This window comes from Lipotes vexillifer, unplaced genomic scaffold (assembly GCF_000442215.2).
Source record: "Lipotes vexillifer unplaced genomic scaffold, Lipotes_vexillifer_v1.1 scaffold135, whole genome shotgun sequence".
NCBI lineage: Eukaryota > Metazoa > Chordata > Mammalia > Artiodactyla > Lipotidae > Lipotes > Lipotes vexillifer.
This window is the reverse complement of record NW_006774574.1, coordinates 278,036-294,333: the sequence shown is the minus strand read 5'-3', so window position 1 is coordinate 294,333 and position 16,298 is coordinate 278,036. Positions and strand designations below refer to the sequence as shown.

The window sequence follows — 16,298 nt, the reverse complement described above, 5'->3', positions numbered from 1 at the left end:
AAAAAAAAAAAAAAAAAAAAAAAAAAATGAATAAGCTTCTTTAAAATATTGAGTATTAGAAATTAAATTCTAGCCAAGAACACTGGAGTGCCTTCCTTCCCTTCATAGATTGAATTAACATTACAAGTCTGCAGTTACCTTTAAATTGCTTTTTTGTTGGAGGGCTGCCTGTTGAACTTTGGACTCACTGTGTTTATGCTTTGTATTATTACTGACAGTATAATCTTCTCTAAAGTCAATAGCATTTTGCATTTGTTAGCCAGAAACATAATTTAGGGCCATGCTTACTTCCCGGGTCCATTTTCTGAGCCAGTGTTACGGTTGGAATGTTTCCACATCACTCAAGGAGGAAGAAGCCACAGAACATTGGTGTTGCAACTCAACACCTTATGCAGAAAATGTAATTCTCACGGACGTTCTGGGAGCTTATGTATAGATTCCTAGAGCATATTATACAACATGTTTTGATGAAGAGTTGTATGTAAAGTACTTTTTTCCCCTCTCCTTCAAGATTACTCTGTGACCGCTAATTCCAAGATCGTGGTGGTAACTGCAGGAGTTCGTCAGCAAGAGGGAGAAAGCCGTCTGAATCTGGTGCAGAGGAATGTTAATGTCTTCAAGTTCATCATTCCTCAGATCGTCAAGTACAGTCCTGACTGCATCATAATTGTGGTTTCTAACCCAGGTATTACTATAATGCCTTAAGGGTCAGTTCTGTTAAATTCAATATTTTGGATTTTTTTTTTTTAGCTTAAAGTCTGTTCTGGTGTCTGCTGGCAGGAACAATTCACGTGTCTTCCGTTTTTGGCCGCAAAAGAGTGGTGTTTGCAAAACCAATGACACCGTCCCAGGCCACATGCTTAAGAATGTGAGAAGAGTTTTATATAAAGCAATTTCATCTGCTTGTTTTATCTGGCTTTGTTGTAAAGTCTAAAAGCTTTTAAACTTTTCTATCAAGATTATCCTGGAATGCATAATGAAGCATTTGAATGTGACTCCAATTTGGATGAAATATTTTAGCATATCTGACCTTCTGTTTTCCAGAAAATGCTTTCTAGTCTTCTTATTTATTTCTAAAATTCTTGAAAATTGAGTTGATAGAATTTGAAGAGTTTAAGAAAGCCATTAATTAGTCTAGGTTTAAAGATAGAAATAGACTGTATTGATGGACAAATACATGCTTAACATCAAATGTTATAACTTGAAAACTTCTGGTTAGGAAGAATTGCATTTTTTCAACCCAGTCAAAATTCACTCTCTGTTTCACACTTCCTTTGCCTATAATTTGCCATCAAGCTTACTATTTACTGGTGAGCACAGCAGATACAGTGATAAAATGGTAAAGCTACTAATTATCTCTGACACTTCACATTGAGAAAGATTAGAAAATCCTTCTAATTTATGGGGGGTTTGTTGTTTGTTTGTTTGTTTGTTTGCTTGTTTTAGCCACACCGTGTGGCTTATGGGATCTTGGTCCCAGACCAGGGATTGAACCCCGGCCCTCAGCAATGAAAGCAGAGAGTCCTAACCATTGGACTGCCAGGGAATTCCCTAATTTATGGGATATTGAGAGTTGGGAGCCAGCAAGACCAGATATTATTTTGGTATTATTCTCTGTAATCCTGGATTAAGCGTTTCCTAAATAGTTCAACCTTGCATCTAAAACTTCTCATAAATAGAGGGTGGCAGATAGATGTAGAACATGAATGACAAACAGGAGGCACATATGAAGTTGTGCCACATCCTGTGCTTAAGGCAGACAGTATTAACTGGCTATACAACTTTTCCAGGTATAGCTTCAAAGTCTTAACCCTCCAGGGAGTCACTCCTACTGAGTCAAAGTTGCCAAGGAAGAGTTTATAATATTCAGGCCAAAATGACCTTAAAATATCTCAGCCGGTGTCTATATATGAGAGTGGAGGTGGAGACTTGCCTTCCTTGTGTGCACATTTTCCTGCTTTTTACAGCTTAGCCTGTAAGTGCTGTGATCTCCTCTAGCCCAGCAGGTTTTAGCTTTGCAGTCTCTGTGCCACACAAGAATAAAGGCTGTGTCATAGAATTCCTTTCATTAAATAGTAGAAAATGTTAATACCCTGTATTATCACAGTTGTTTACTGAATAGTATCTTGTTCCCAGGGAAATTTATAGCAGCATGCCTTGGTAGTTTAGTAACTGATAGCTTTTGGTTTCTGATGACAGTTGTTATAGTCATGGAATGTTAGCATTGGAAGAAACTTAAGTGATGAACTAACTCAACCCCTTTTCTTTTTCTTTCCATATATAGTAAATTAATCTACAAGACTCTTAATATTCTTGATTCAAGTAATAATGTAAATAAAAACCGCAATATTGCATTTCCCATGTTTTACAATCTCTCTTACTATAAAACTGAAGTTTTTTCCCTGTCTTTCTAACTCCCATTATCTCTCATTATGAAAAGTCAAGTATTGACATCTTTGTGGCCACATCTTATTTGGAGGATGGGGCAGTGTGAGAGGAGTAAACCAGGGAACCCATTAATTGACATAGCAGTTGAAATCAGTTTTGATGTACTTACATATATTATTTTTTAAATTTTTAGTGGACATTCTCACATATGTTACCTGGAAACTAAGTGGATTACCCAAGCACCGTGTGATTGGAAGTGGATGTAATCTGGATTCTGCTAGATTTCGCTATCTTATGGCTGAGAAACTTGGCATTCATCCCAGCAGCTGCCATGGATGGATTTTGGGAGAACATGGCGACTCAAGTGGTAAAAAAAAAAAAAGGACAATATTTACTGTGTACTTATGTGGTGTTCTTGCCATTCTGACTGTTTTGTTTGTTTTTACACTATATTTTCACGTACTTCACATTACTAATAAGTAATTGTGGGAGGTTACTTTGATACTGACTAGGTAAATATCTGATTCCTCATCAACTTTTTGCCTGCTAAGTTTAGTATCCACTTATGATTCTTGCCTAAATAAATTATGATGGTTGTCAAATATGATATTCTATCATTTCGTCTTAAACATTGAATTTTATACATTGAATAGGCTTATGGTGTAAAGCTGTCATAATCCAAAACATAATGATAATCTTTGTTTTACTAAATTCACTTTTGCCCAATATGCAAGGGCCTATTTTCTCCCTAAAAGGTTAAGGTGTAAATTTTCCTTTGAATTTAGTGAGAGTTAGTACTGTGATTTTGGTAGAGTTTACTTTGGTACCGTAAGAATTTGGTCTTAAAATTATTGCATTGATGCTTTCTTATATGATGATGCTGACTTTTTTTTTTTCTGACACATTGTACCACTTCATTCAAGAGTTTCTCATGTCCAAGGGTTTTCCTGAATTTATGTGCTGTATAGAGTAGTTCAATGTCTGGTGTACAGTAAAAACTCAGTGCTAGTTATCACAATTGCTAGAAACACAAATCTGGAAGTGACCTTACATGTTGAAGATCCTTCAGCTGGCTAGTGGCATCACTGTAGCTAGAATCATGTCTTCTGATTTCTATCCAATGTTTTAATTTACTCATTACTGTGTAATTTTTTCCAAAACATCTCCCCCCCCCACCCATTTCCGTATTGATCTATACTGTGTACATAAAATGAAAGAGAATTAAACTATGCTCACTTAGGCATGATTTTGTAGATTTCATAGTCTTCAAGAAAAACCAGGAAAATGCTGTAGTTTTCTCAAGTTACCATGAATTAGCAAAAGTTGTGGACTGAAACATGGTCTTGTTTGGCCATGGGCAGCTTTGCCCTTCACAGTTGGTTCTAGCCATTACCCCAGGGATCTGCTCTTATTTTCTGAATTCCTTCAAAGGTCCCTAAGGAACACATACTTATTTTTCAAGGTCCGGTTCAAACGCATATTTTTTGTAACGCTTTCTGACATTTGATTTTCCCCTACATTAAGTAGACCCTTATTTATGTTTTATTACACTTTCTTCATCCCTCCATAAGAACATATCCCATTGCTTTAGTGTCCTTTACTAACTGTTTCTCCTAGTAAATTCTCAACTTGTCCATGGTACAGAGCATATTTTAACCCATCTTTATATGCCTTTTGGCTGGGCAAGAGGTGTTCAGAATAGGTAACGGGGTGTTTTGGTGCATCAAAGCCTCCAAAAGATATAGTCAATGATAACACCTTTGTCTGCTATGCCTTTGGGGGCATTCTTGGAAGGAAATATTTGGTGCATTTAAGACCAGAGAAATTCATTGTGGTTACATAGAGTTTGTTTCCAGAAATGGACTGAACTTAGAGCATAAGAGAAAATTAGATGATACTTGGGTTTTTTCCAAGAATTCTTTTGTTTTTTACTTCACTCTAGGAATAAAGGGGGCTTATATTTGAAAAATCAGCAAGCAAAAAGTTAAGAATTCCTCAAACCCAAAGTTTAGAATAGTCCCAAACTAGAATCCTTTAGGATTTCATAAACCTAGGGAAAGGCAAGAATTTCATAATGTCTGTAAGCTTTACCCAGCAATTCTGTTTGCGCCAAAACGGTTGAAAGTTAAAAGGTCAGATTTGAGGGCAAATGTCAGCCTTTGCAGGGAAGTATATTGGAGTCAGTTGTCACTGGAGCAGTAAGTGGGTAACTTGCAACAGGGGTGAAATCTGAACTAAGAGAAGAAAAGATTTTTTAAAAATAAGGTCAGAGATAGATAAAATGTTTGTGTATTTATTTTTTCCCCCGCAGTGGCTGTGTGGAGTGGGGTGAATGTGGCAGGTGTTTCTCTCCAGGAACTGAATCCAGAAATGGGAACGGACGATGATAGTGAAAACTGGAAGGAAGTGCACAAGATGGTGGTTGAAAGGTACGTAGGAGGGAGCTTGATTTAAGACAATTAGTATCATATTAGACAAAATTGTGAACGCTTCCCATGGCTGCCTGTTCAGATAAACTTAAAAGTTTTTTTTTTGTTCTTGCTTTTTTTCCTGTTTTTCTTTTTTTAAATTACTCTTTGCTTTGGGGGGGGGTGTTATTTTCTTTTTATTATTTTTTATTATTTTTTCTTTCTATTTTTTCTGTTATATTTTTCTTTCTATTTTTTCTTATCTTTTAGATAAACTCAATATATAATAGTAACTATGCAGCTATTTTCTGAAACAGGCAAGACTAACTTATACTGGTCAAATTTGCTATGCTGGTCCCCCTAGGGAAAGCAAATATTTTTCTAGAGAAATTGTATTGCAGGAGTAATGGGAGTGGGACATGGAATTAACAAGTGAGAAAGGCTTTCAAAATACCTACTGTTGACACATAAGGTTGGCTTATTTAGAAAAGTAAACCTAGACACTATTAGTGTCATAATTGCATTAAATAATACTTACTGATTGATTGCTGATAGTGTTTAAGCTGTGCTGTATTAATCTTTCCACACCCAACCAAGGATGTCCTCCTCTCCCTCTTTGAAACTGCCTTTTGTTACTAACTGTCTTCTCTTTCTATGACCTTCATGTTTATCCTAAAATAAGGTGTCATTTTGGACCAGAGTAAAGAATGTGGGCTTAGATTGAAATTCTAGCACTGACACTAACTGTATAGTCTCGGGAAGCCATTTAACCCTTAAGCTGAATCTCAGTTTTCTCCTCTGTAAAGTCATAAGGTATTTAAGTTATTGTAAAAATTGAGTTAAATCACACATACTTATCATTGATAAGCATTCAAGAAACATTAGCTCCTATTTTCAGAGAATTGTTGTTATAAGATTAACTGATATCTCAAATATGGAATCATTTTGTTTAGTTCAACTTTATTTTATTTTTGGCTGTGTTGGGTCTTCGTTGCTGTGCGCAGGCTTTCTCTGGTTGCGGCAAGCGGGGGCTACTCTTCATTGCAGTGTGCAGGCTTCTCACTGTGGTGGCTTCTCTTGTTGCGGAGCTTGGGCTCTAGGCTCGCGGGCTTCAGTAGCTGTGGCTTGTGGGCTGTAGAGCGCAGGCTCAGTAGTTGTGGCTCATGGACTCTAGAGTGCAGGCTCAGTAGTTGTGGCACACGGGCTTAGTTGCTCCGCGGCATATGGGATCTTCCCAGACCAGGGCTTGAACCCACGTCCCCTGCATTGGCAAGAGGATTCTTAACCACTGCGCCACCAGGGAAGTCCAACCCTTTATTTTATAAACGAGAAAACTAGGGCTCACCCAGTTAATATAACTTGCCCAAGTTCTTTTAATCGGTGATAGATTGCATTAAATCCCAATTTTTTAATACCCAGTTAACTCCTGCTACCTAATTCTCAAGTACAAGTGCCTTTGTGGGGTTCAAAGGGTATAATTTGTGCTCAGAAAGTTGCCAGGCAAGGTGTTACCAATACTTTTCTCTTAAGTTACTTGGTCATAGTATTTTAGGTGACAATGGTTAGTGGCCTCAAATGGACCTGAAAATCAAAGTATATTTTGTCCTTTGAATGTGAAGCTTCTTTTACTTTCATTGTTCCCTGATTTCATTAATATCTTTGGAAATATTGATGTTCATGAATAAGAAGATTGGTTGGAAAATGTACATTTTACCTCTGTGACTTTATAGTCATTTATACAATAAGCTACTTAAATTTTTCAAAGCATTTACATAGCACCTACCATGGAGTTTTAAAACTTTAAACATTTTACATATATATTAACTCATTTAACAAACTTATGAAGTAGATACCATTGTTATCCTTATTTTACAGAAGCAGACACTGAGACAGGTAGATTAAATAATTTACTCAAGATTACACAGTTGAGAGACAGCAGGAGTCAAACCCAAAGAGTCTGGTGTCAATTATCTCTTTTATGACTTTTTTTTTTCCTTAGTGCCTATGAAGTCATCAAGCTAAAAGGATACACCAACTGGGCTATTGGATTAAGTGTGGCTGATCTTATTGAATCTATGTTGAAAAATCTATCCAGGATTCACCCAGTGTCAACAATGGTGAAGGTAAACTGTTATAAAATATTATGATTTCTAGTCGAGTATTCTATACGTAGATTCATTTTAAGAAGGATGAGATAATGTCTCAGTCCACAGTTATTTTCTAATCTCAAAGTTTTATGGACACCTTTCTCCTTTCCAACAGAAGTTTAGGACAATAAGAACAAAAATTTATAGACATTGAATGCATTTTTACATTTCTCCCTTGTATGATGTGGCAAATTAAGTATTAACTCTGAATCTTATTCAGCATATTCTCAGATGATCATCTGAATAAGTTTAATAGTTTCATTTCAAGTTGGTATATTAAATTATAGATTGGCTTTGATGTATGTAGCATTTGATACCTTAACAAATTTAGTTTAATTCAAAAGCTATGGAACAGTTAAGTAGAAATTGATTATTTTAAAATAAAACTAAAATTGTATTAAAACATTGTCTAAGATAATGGACTCATTTTCTACAAGTCAGCAGCAGGGGTGAAAATGTAAGGGGGGAACTGCTGTAGATTCAAAGAAGCTAAGAGGTAAATATAGAAATGTTGGGGGGGTAGAACACAGTGTCAGATGTTTTGGGGTTTTGTTGTTTTGGGGTTTTTTTGATACTATGGCAAAAAAAATTAAAAGCAAGTATGGCAAGAATTGGATAATTGCTGAGTCTTAGAGTGCATATATATAGGAGTTTGTTTATTCCCTACACTTTGGTGTATACACAAAAACTTTCGAAGTTAATTTAAAAAAATATTAAACTGACTTGATTAATATACTAAAATAATTTAATTAATTATGTAGTTAAATTGACCCTCTGAGTAATTTACTTAATACAAACCGGTAAAGTGTTTTGGGAATTGTATGATTTTTTTTTTCAGCAACTCCTGGGTGTTTCAAGAATCTTGCCTTTGAGTGGCATCCAACTACTTTCCTGGACCTTGTAGGTCGGCTACTACCTGAAATTCTCTCCTTAACTAAAGAATTTTAAGAAACCTAAAATTTCATCAAAAGAAGCCTAGTGAGAACCACATTTGAATGTGATTTGAATTTGAAGACATAATCAAATTCTATTAAAGTGTATTGAAGCAGAGAGGTATCAGTAAGTTCAATAAAGTACATAAAATTCTAGTTTTATCATAGTGTGTATTTGTATATTCTATGTATAAAATCTAATTAGAAACACAAGTATTAGGGATATATAGGCCTGTAAGTGATAAAAACTAAAGAGAGTTTATGCTTATCAGATTTCCTGCAGTTCTTCCTGTTCAAACTCAGTACCTGTGATCATTCTTACCTGTGGTTTCATTTCCTCATCTCATTGCTTTTCTTGTTCTGGCAGGGGATGTATGGCATTGAGAATGAAGTCTTCTTGAGCCTTCCGTGTATCCTGAATGCTCGGGGGTTAACCAGTGTTATCAGCCAGAAGCTGAAGGATGATGAGGTTGCACAACTCAAGAAAAGTGCAGACACCCTCTGGGACATCCAGAAGGACCTAAAGGACCTGTGACTTCCGGCTGCTAGGCTGTAGAAACTTAAAACTACAGTGTGATTAACCATGAGCCTTTAGTTTTCATCCCTGTACACGGAGCACAGTCTGCTCTTATCTTCCTAAGTATGTGAATCTGGGCTCCCAGAATCAAAGCCCAAGCTTGGTTTAACGCTTGCAAGATGAGTCCTTGAACAAATAAAATTAACTATCGTAGTGTGCTTCTGTCTCTGGAATTCCTTCTTTAATGGTTTCTGAAAGATTTCAGTCTGTTTTTCAAATAATTCTTCCCCCCCCACATCATAAATTTCCCTAAATTCTATCATCTACATTCCATCTTCTACTTCTTTCGCCAAACAGCACTACAATTCTTTGTCACAACATGTACTATGATTTTGTTGTCGTCCTAAGAATATGGTTACCATTTTTTTTTTTCTTTATGTTTTTTTTGCTGTACGCGGGCCTCTCACTGTTGTGGCCTCTCCCGTTGCGGAGCACAGGCTCCGGACGCGCAGGCTCAGAGGCCATGGCTCACGGGCCCAGCCACTCCGCGGCATGTGGGATCTTCCCGGACCGGGGCACAAACCCCTGTCCCCTGCATCGGCAGGCGGGCTCTCAGCCACTGCGCCACCAGGGAAGCCCGGTTACCATTATTTTTTTGAGGACTTTATTTTGGGGGGAGCAGGTTTAGTTTCACAGCCAAATTGAGAGAAAGATACAGAGATTTCCCATAGCACTTGCTTCCATACATGCATAGTCTCCCGTTATCGACATCACTCACTGGAGTGGTATGTTTGTTACAGTCAATGAACCAACATTGACACGACATCATCCAAAGCCCGTCATCTACCTTACAGTTCACTCTTTGTGGTGTGCATTCTATGGGCTTGGACAAATGTTTTATGACATGTCTTCATTGTTAAAATATCACGGTATTTTCACTGCCCTAAAAATCCTGAGGTTACCATTTTAAGGTTACCACTGAAGAAAGAACTAGAACCAATGGATGACATTTACAAGGAAGTCCATTTTATTTCTGTAAAAGGAAGAACCTCTAAAACAGCTTTCTAAAGTAGGGATTAACTTTGTTAGAGTTGGTTCTATTTGATAATGAAGAAAAATGAAAGCTTTGACTGAATTGTCCAGATCCAGGCTACTGGGAGACAGCATAATGGGGGGTTAAGAGGGGGACTTATAGCAGACTTCCTTTAACAAAGAGTTTCTACTTTACATGTAATATCTAAGGGTCAGTTTTTAGGTAGTGTTCAAAACATGGACTTTGTTATCACGTAAACCTGGGTTTCATTGATTAACTGCCATTTGGGGCAAGTTACATACTTAACCACTCCTAAGCCTCAATTTTCTTAACCTATGAAGTAGTGGTTATAATGGTACCTCTTCAATATGGTGTATGAATTAAATGAGAAAGCGTAAAACTCAGCACAATGCTTGGTTCTAATAGTAAGCAAGTAGTGCTTACTGTTCTAAGTGATTTACATATATATTAACCCATCTAAGTCATCCTAACTATAAGGTAGTGTTTCTCCGCCTTGGCACTATTATTTGGGAATGGAATATTCTGTACTGTGGGGACTGCATGGTGCATGATGGGATGTTTGGCAGCATCCCTAACATCTACCCGCTAGATGCCAGTCACACCCCTCTCCCCAGTTGTGTCAACCCCAAAATGCGTCCTGGGGAGCAAAATCACCCCTGGTTGAGAATCACTGCTCTAAAGTACTTGAATCCTCACTTTACAGATGAAACTGAAACACACAGAGGTCACACAGCTACTAAGTAGATTTGGGGGTCAACTCAAGCATTGTAGCTCCTTAACCTGTGCTCTGAAGCACAGTGTGCTACTATTGCTGTAAATATCAGTTATCGTCACACTTCTGTATCTTTAGCATTTATAAAATAATATCAAAATCATTCTCATTTAATGCTCCAGCATATTATGAGGATATTATTATTGTATTACAGAAAGGAAGACTAAACCAGAGGTACTAAATATATTTCTCAGGTCACATTTCCAAAATGACTCAGTCTTACCTACTGCATAGCACAGAGAACTATACTCAATATTTTGTAATATCCTATAAGGGAAAGAATCTGAAAAAGAATATATATCTGAATCACTGTGCTATATATTGGGTTGGCCAAAAAGTTTGTTCGGGGTTTTCCGTAAGATCTTATGGAAAACCCAATCGAAGTTTTTGGCCAACCCAATACATGAAATTAACAATATTGTAAGTCAACTATACCTCAATTTAAAAAAATGACAATCTTTTGGGATGATAATCATACATCTAGCTAGATGTAAGGAGAAAGGTTATTTTAATTTATGTCTGTAATTCATTGTTCTAATTTGTTTGTGAATACTGAATTTACAACAAGCCAGTGATTTCCAAGCTTGAATTTCATAGACCAGTTTAAAATTTTTTAAACTTTGTCAGGGATAGGGAATGAGTCCTTGTGTGGAAAGAGGTAGGGGGCCTCAACATAGCCTTGTCATCTTTTAATTTTGCCAAATAAAGACATGGAGGGAAAAAAGAACCCATATTCTTACCATTATACAGAAGAACAGATTTTTTTTTTTTTTTTTTTTTTTTTGCAGTATGCGGGCCTCTCACTGTTGTGGCCTCTCCCGTTGCGGAGCACAGGCTCTGGACGCGCAGGCTCAGCAGCCATGGCTCACTGGCCCAGCCACTCCACGGCACGCGGCATCCTCCCGGGCCGGGGCACGAACCCGTGTCCCCTGCATCGGCAGGCGGACTCTCAGCCACTGCGCCACCAGGGAAGCCCAGAAGAACAGATATTTTAATGCCAAAAGAAGGAAAACACCATAATCTCAAATTTATCAGCTGTCCTGGACCAAGAGCAGAAAAGCAAAACTCTTGTTCTGGAAGAGCCAAGAGCTGGAAGAAGTCTGGGTTCTTGGTTTTCATGGAGCTGCTCTAACAGCTACAGACTGCCTACGTTCAAGCTGCTTTTGCATTTGGAGGAAATAAAAGCCTATTGCTGTTATTATGGGTATGTGTCTCAGCAGCCCAATTTAGTAACGTATTCTGTAAGACTTTATTGGGAAAACCATAAGGCAAAACACCTGTTAGCAAATAACTTTTCATCTAATCAAGGAGACAGACCTGAATGATAAATCGCAAAATAAGGTGCTGTAAAATCACCTTAGAAAAAAAACCCTGAGTCTTCACATATTCAATTGGAGCACTTCGGTTGTCTTTTTGTTCTCTGGGGAAACATGAAAAATGGAACTGCTAAGATTCCCTAGGAATAGAGGAGATGACCGGTAACACCTAACTAGTTAATACATGGATTCAGATATTCCATAGATCAGTATCCAAAATACAACACTCATGGACTGTTCGGGACTGACATAGATCGTTTATCCATAAAGCTAATTTTGTCTCATATAATTTTAACATTGGAAATGACCTTGGCTCAAGCTAGTCTACAGAAGAGCCACTAAGACCTAAGTGCTAATCTGATTTACCTAAATGCAACCAAGCTAGTTTATGGAGCTGATCTATTGGTTAGTAGTCCTTCAAATTAGCTAAAACAAAACAAAAAGGAGGGAGGATTTATTGGTGCACCTAACTGAAAAGACTAGAAGTGGAAATGACATTAAGCAAGATTGTATTCAGGAACAAAAAAAACGTTACCAGAATTATCAAGATTTTCTCCAACTCTCTAACTTTTCTCTCCTTAGTATATTTATTTGACTTTCAGGTTCTGTGTGGTGGTAAAACTCCAGTCTCACATCCTCTCATACTCAGGTCTAATAGAAAACTACCTACTGCTTTCCTAGAAACTCCAGAAAATATCTCATTGCATCCTGTGGGCTCTCACTGAGTCAAAGGCACATCCATGGACAATGTAATATGGCAGATACAAGAGAACCGTAAACATCAACCACTTTCCTTTATACTAGAAGGAGTTTAAACTTGAAATGGAAAACCTATCTCATTTCACACTAATGATAAAGGATTTAAAATACCTTGAATAAATTAAAATGAAGTAAAATCTTACATGAAGAAAATTACAAAACTACTAATGATAAATCATAATAAAATAATTTTATATATTATGAAATTTACTAACAAAAGCATTTATATACAGAGATATTTTAATTTCTGGGTGGGAAAACAATATCATAAAGATATACATCCTTCCCAATATAAAATTACTTGAATTCTAAGCAGAATCTGAATGAATTGATGCTTTTGTTTTTGACTGTTTTGGTGGTGGTGGATTTATCCGAGTGCAATGGAATCAGATGAGATATTTTAAGTGTGATAGCAATATGGTCATAGTTTTATATTTAAATGCTCACTCTAACTGCTGCATGGAAAATGGACTATTTGTGTCTGTGGCAGGAAGGAGAGCTAAGGAAATGCGGGGAGTCTAGTTAGGAGGAGTAAGGAGGCTATGGCAGTTAAAGGGTTACAGCTGAGGGCGACCTGGACCATGGTGGTGGCAGAGGCAGAGGAGAGAAGTAGACTCCTTTGAGATATAGTTAAGAGAAAAAAAAAGTGATAGGGCTTAAACTATGAACATTTCCAGATGCAGAGTGAAAAATTTGGAAGTATTAATATGGACCCTGACACGAGATAGTGATTTCTAGTAGGGAGTGACATGAAACAGACAGATTGCTAGGAAGTGTTAGGGAAAGCTTCAAGAAACCCCAGGCATCTCAAAGATTCAGAAATGATCAGAAGAAAGACTTTGGTCTCATGCACATCTAGCTAAAAGCTTTCAGCGGCTCCTTGCAAAGAAGAAACTAGAAGTTAGCATCGGAATTTTCATTTGTATTTTGCTGCATAGATTACACTTAAGTGTTTAAACATTGTTCCTGTTACAAATGGCATAATGTGAATTCAGTCATGCTTACCTAACCCTATGTCTTCATAAAATCCTAAATAATGAAATTCTCCAGAAACTGATATGCATTAAATATCTCAACCAGGTGAATGCTACCTGAATTGCACTTAAGCTTCTGCTATCCAGAGTAAGGAAACTAGGTGAGCAGTATTTCTCATAGAGTTTTATTTTACCAGGTCCAATTTCTGTATGCTGTATTGACTCCAGAGAAGGAATTATTTGTCCCAGAGGAGGATCAATCCCTTTCTCCTGACTTCTCAGGTAGGTTTAAGGAGGTCGATCCTCCATGAAGATGTTTTTCAAAAGTATCATTTTGGCAAATAATTACCATCACTAACAAGAGTAAAATCCCCATAACAATCTTCTGAATCTCTCAAAAAAAAAAATCAACGGAGAAGGAAACTGATGCTTAGAACAGATAATAACTTTCTCTTCCTGTTATTCCACAAACTGCTCTGCTCCCCACTGAAAGAGACAAAATTTTCATTTTAAATGATGTATTTCGGTAGAAGTGAATTTCTAAAATTCTACACAATTAAGATAAAATTCTTAGTTTCATATATACACTCACAGACTGGTACACATGTCCCAGCCTGTCCCTAAAGCTCCTGTGAGGTAATGAACTATGCCAGGTGTGAACCAATAGTTCACACAAACTTAAAAAGCCATTCTTTGTTATTTGCCGAATTCACTCAGTTTCAAACATAGATTTTGTTCTCTTCTAGAAGCATTTGGATATCTTACAGTTCCTAATTAAGATTTGTATGATTTGAGACAAAACAAACTTTAATAACAACTTTCAAGGTCTTTTTCTATTTTTCCACAAGTGACCTTATGAAAGTTGTATGCTGTATTCCTGAAATCAAGGCCTAAATTTAAGGAGGTGCAAAGGTGAGATAATAAATGCTTTCTGAGCAAACAGTATCTTTGAACTTCCATCCAGAAGTTGATCTGGTCTAAGATTGAAGGACTCAACATCAGTTTTTTTATTTTTTTTATTTATTTTTTTTGTTTGCGGTGCACGGGCCTCTCACTGCTGTGGCCTCTCCCGTTGTGGAGCACAGGCTCCGGACGCGCAGGCTCAGCGGCCATGGCTCACGGGCCCAGCCGCTCCGTGGCATGTGGGATCTTCCCGGACAGGGGCACGAACCCGTATCCCCTGCATCGGCAGGTGGACTCTCAACCACTGCGCCACCAGGGAAGCCCTCAACATCAGTTTTTAATAGCAAACCTCTAACCTAGGGTCCCCATGTATTTACCCATCTCTCCCCTGAAGGTAAGAACTGCTAGGCTAACTGCCAAAGAGATAATAAATTGCTTTTAATTTTAACTCTTCCTTGGTTATTTTAGAAGACATTGCATGCTTATATTCTGATTATTCATTTTCTGAACCTACCTGAGCAGTATCTGCTTGTACTGCAGTTAGTTTATCTTTTCTGACTGGTTCACTCTCAGAAGTATGCTGTCCTTACAAAAAAAAGTATTATTTAGCTAATTATGATGTTATATGATATATTTCCAAATATTTTCATGAATTATGGGATTTTCTGAAGTCAGGGGCATAAATCAATTCTGTTCACATTCCTTTGGTGGAAAATTAGTTCCATGTCTACACCTGGTCTCCAGAAAACTGGGAAATGTGTTTCAATCAGGTGGCCATATACCCAAGATGAATGGGAAAACCAGTTTGGTACACAATCTAAAAAGTAAGCAGACTTAAAGTTTTCTTTTATCCAAGAAATAAACATTTGGTTTTGCAAACCAAGCTAAAGTTTCTAGGTATTGTCTCAAAAAAAAGAAAGTAAAAGAAAGAAAGAAAGATAGGAAGAAAGAAACAAAGAAAGAAAGGAAAAGAAAGAAAGAGAGGGAAAGACTTTAAAAAAAAATCATAATAATGTTAACATGTCCTATGGATAGTACAGAGAGCAGCATTATCTTTATCATTCACTTTCTTGTTCATCTTTGATTTATTTATTCATGTGTGGTTTTAACTAGGCAGCTATACACGTTTGGTGAAATACTGACTTCATTTAAAACAGTTGCCTGGGATCACACATCCAAGAAAAGAACAATACCAAGAGTCAAGCCCATGCTCTTAATCACTAACATATCAATATACTGAAGTATATATTTGCCTCCTACAATACTTACCTTCATTGCACTGTGTTAGAAAGACCTCGGAAAACAAATAACAGGACATATTTGCCTTGTGTTGGCCAGCACGTGGACTTAGAAAAAAAATCTCTTGGCATTTTCTAATACCACTTTCCTCTTAACCTTCCAATCTAAATCAACACTACAGAGTATTATAATCATATCAAGAGAGTGACTCCACAGTATTCCTTGGGAGCCATTTCCATGTTACAAGAACAACTTGTTTTCTAGTCAAAGTGCACATGGAATTGCCAGTCACATAAAATAATACGACTTCTCTTCCAAGTGCAGTGATTGAGAAATAGCCTGGTACTGATCTTGTGAAAAATATGATGAAAAAATACCTTTCAATATGAATATAATCTAACATTAAATTTTAAAATCCGATTTTCCTACAAAATTGTGTTTATAATAGGGCTGAATGATGTCTATGACCGTGATGACTTTTTCTTATGACCTGAGACCATGGCATCCAGGATTTGTGTTTAATGAGAACTTGTTTTTAATGCCTGCTGCACACAAAAATGGAGATCTATTAGGTTGATAAAAATAGGTAAACCCAAAAATATGTGTTCTCAAGGGGACATTTGGTGAAACTTATTGGTGTTAGAGTTAATTGGGTTCCCATGTGTGGCTGGTCTCATCAAGGTTGGATAGGACTGATTCCCTGGTTCACTTAACTACCCTGAGCATTGACTTAGAAGGTAAAATAGGCAATTACCGGCAGCCACTCCCCCTGGCAGAAATCACTTTAGTACAACGGTCGTACTAATGTCATTTTATTCAACAAAGAAATAAATATTACTACATCGACTATTTTCATAACACTGTTTTGGAAGAAAATTAGTTTAACATC

At 37.1% G+C, this 16,298-nt stretch overlaps 1 protein-coding gene across 1 annotated transcript in view; it reads left to right on the top strand.

The window, feature by feature from the left end:
- The window catches only part of LDHB (lactate dehydrogenase B), a 22,354-nt gene extending 13,744 nt beyond the window's left edge, over window positions 1–8,610 (top strand). Inside the window, exons 4-8 of the mRNA XM_007449369.1 lie at window positions 512–685; window positions 2,582–2,755; window positions 4,700–4,817; window positions 6,796–6,919; window positions 8,243–8,610. Coding sequence (XP_007449431.1) covers window positions 512–685; window positions 2,582–2,755; window positions 4,700–4,817; window positions 6,796–6,919; window positions 8,243–8,410 — 758 coding nt within the window. The 3' untranslated portion in view covers window positions 8,411–8,610. The remainder of the gene's footprint in view (window positions 1–511; window positions 686–2,581; window positions 2,756–4,699; window positions 4,818–6,795; window positions 6,920–8,242) is intronic.
- The last annotated feature ends 7,688 nt before the right edge of the window (window positions 8,611–16,298 follow it).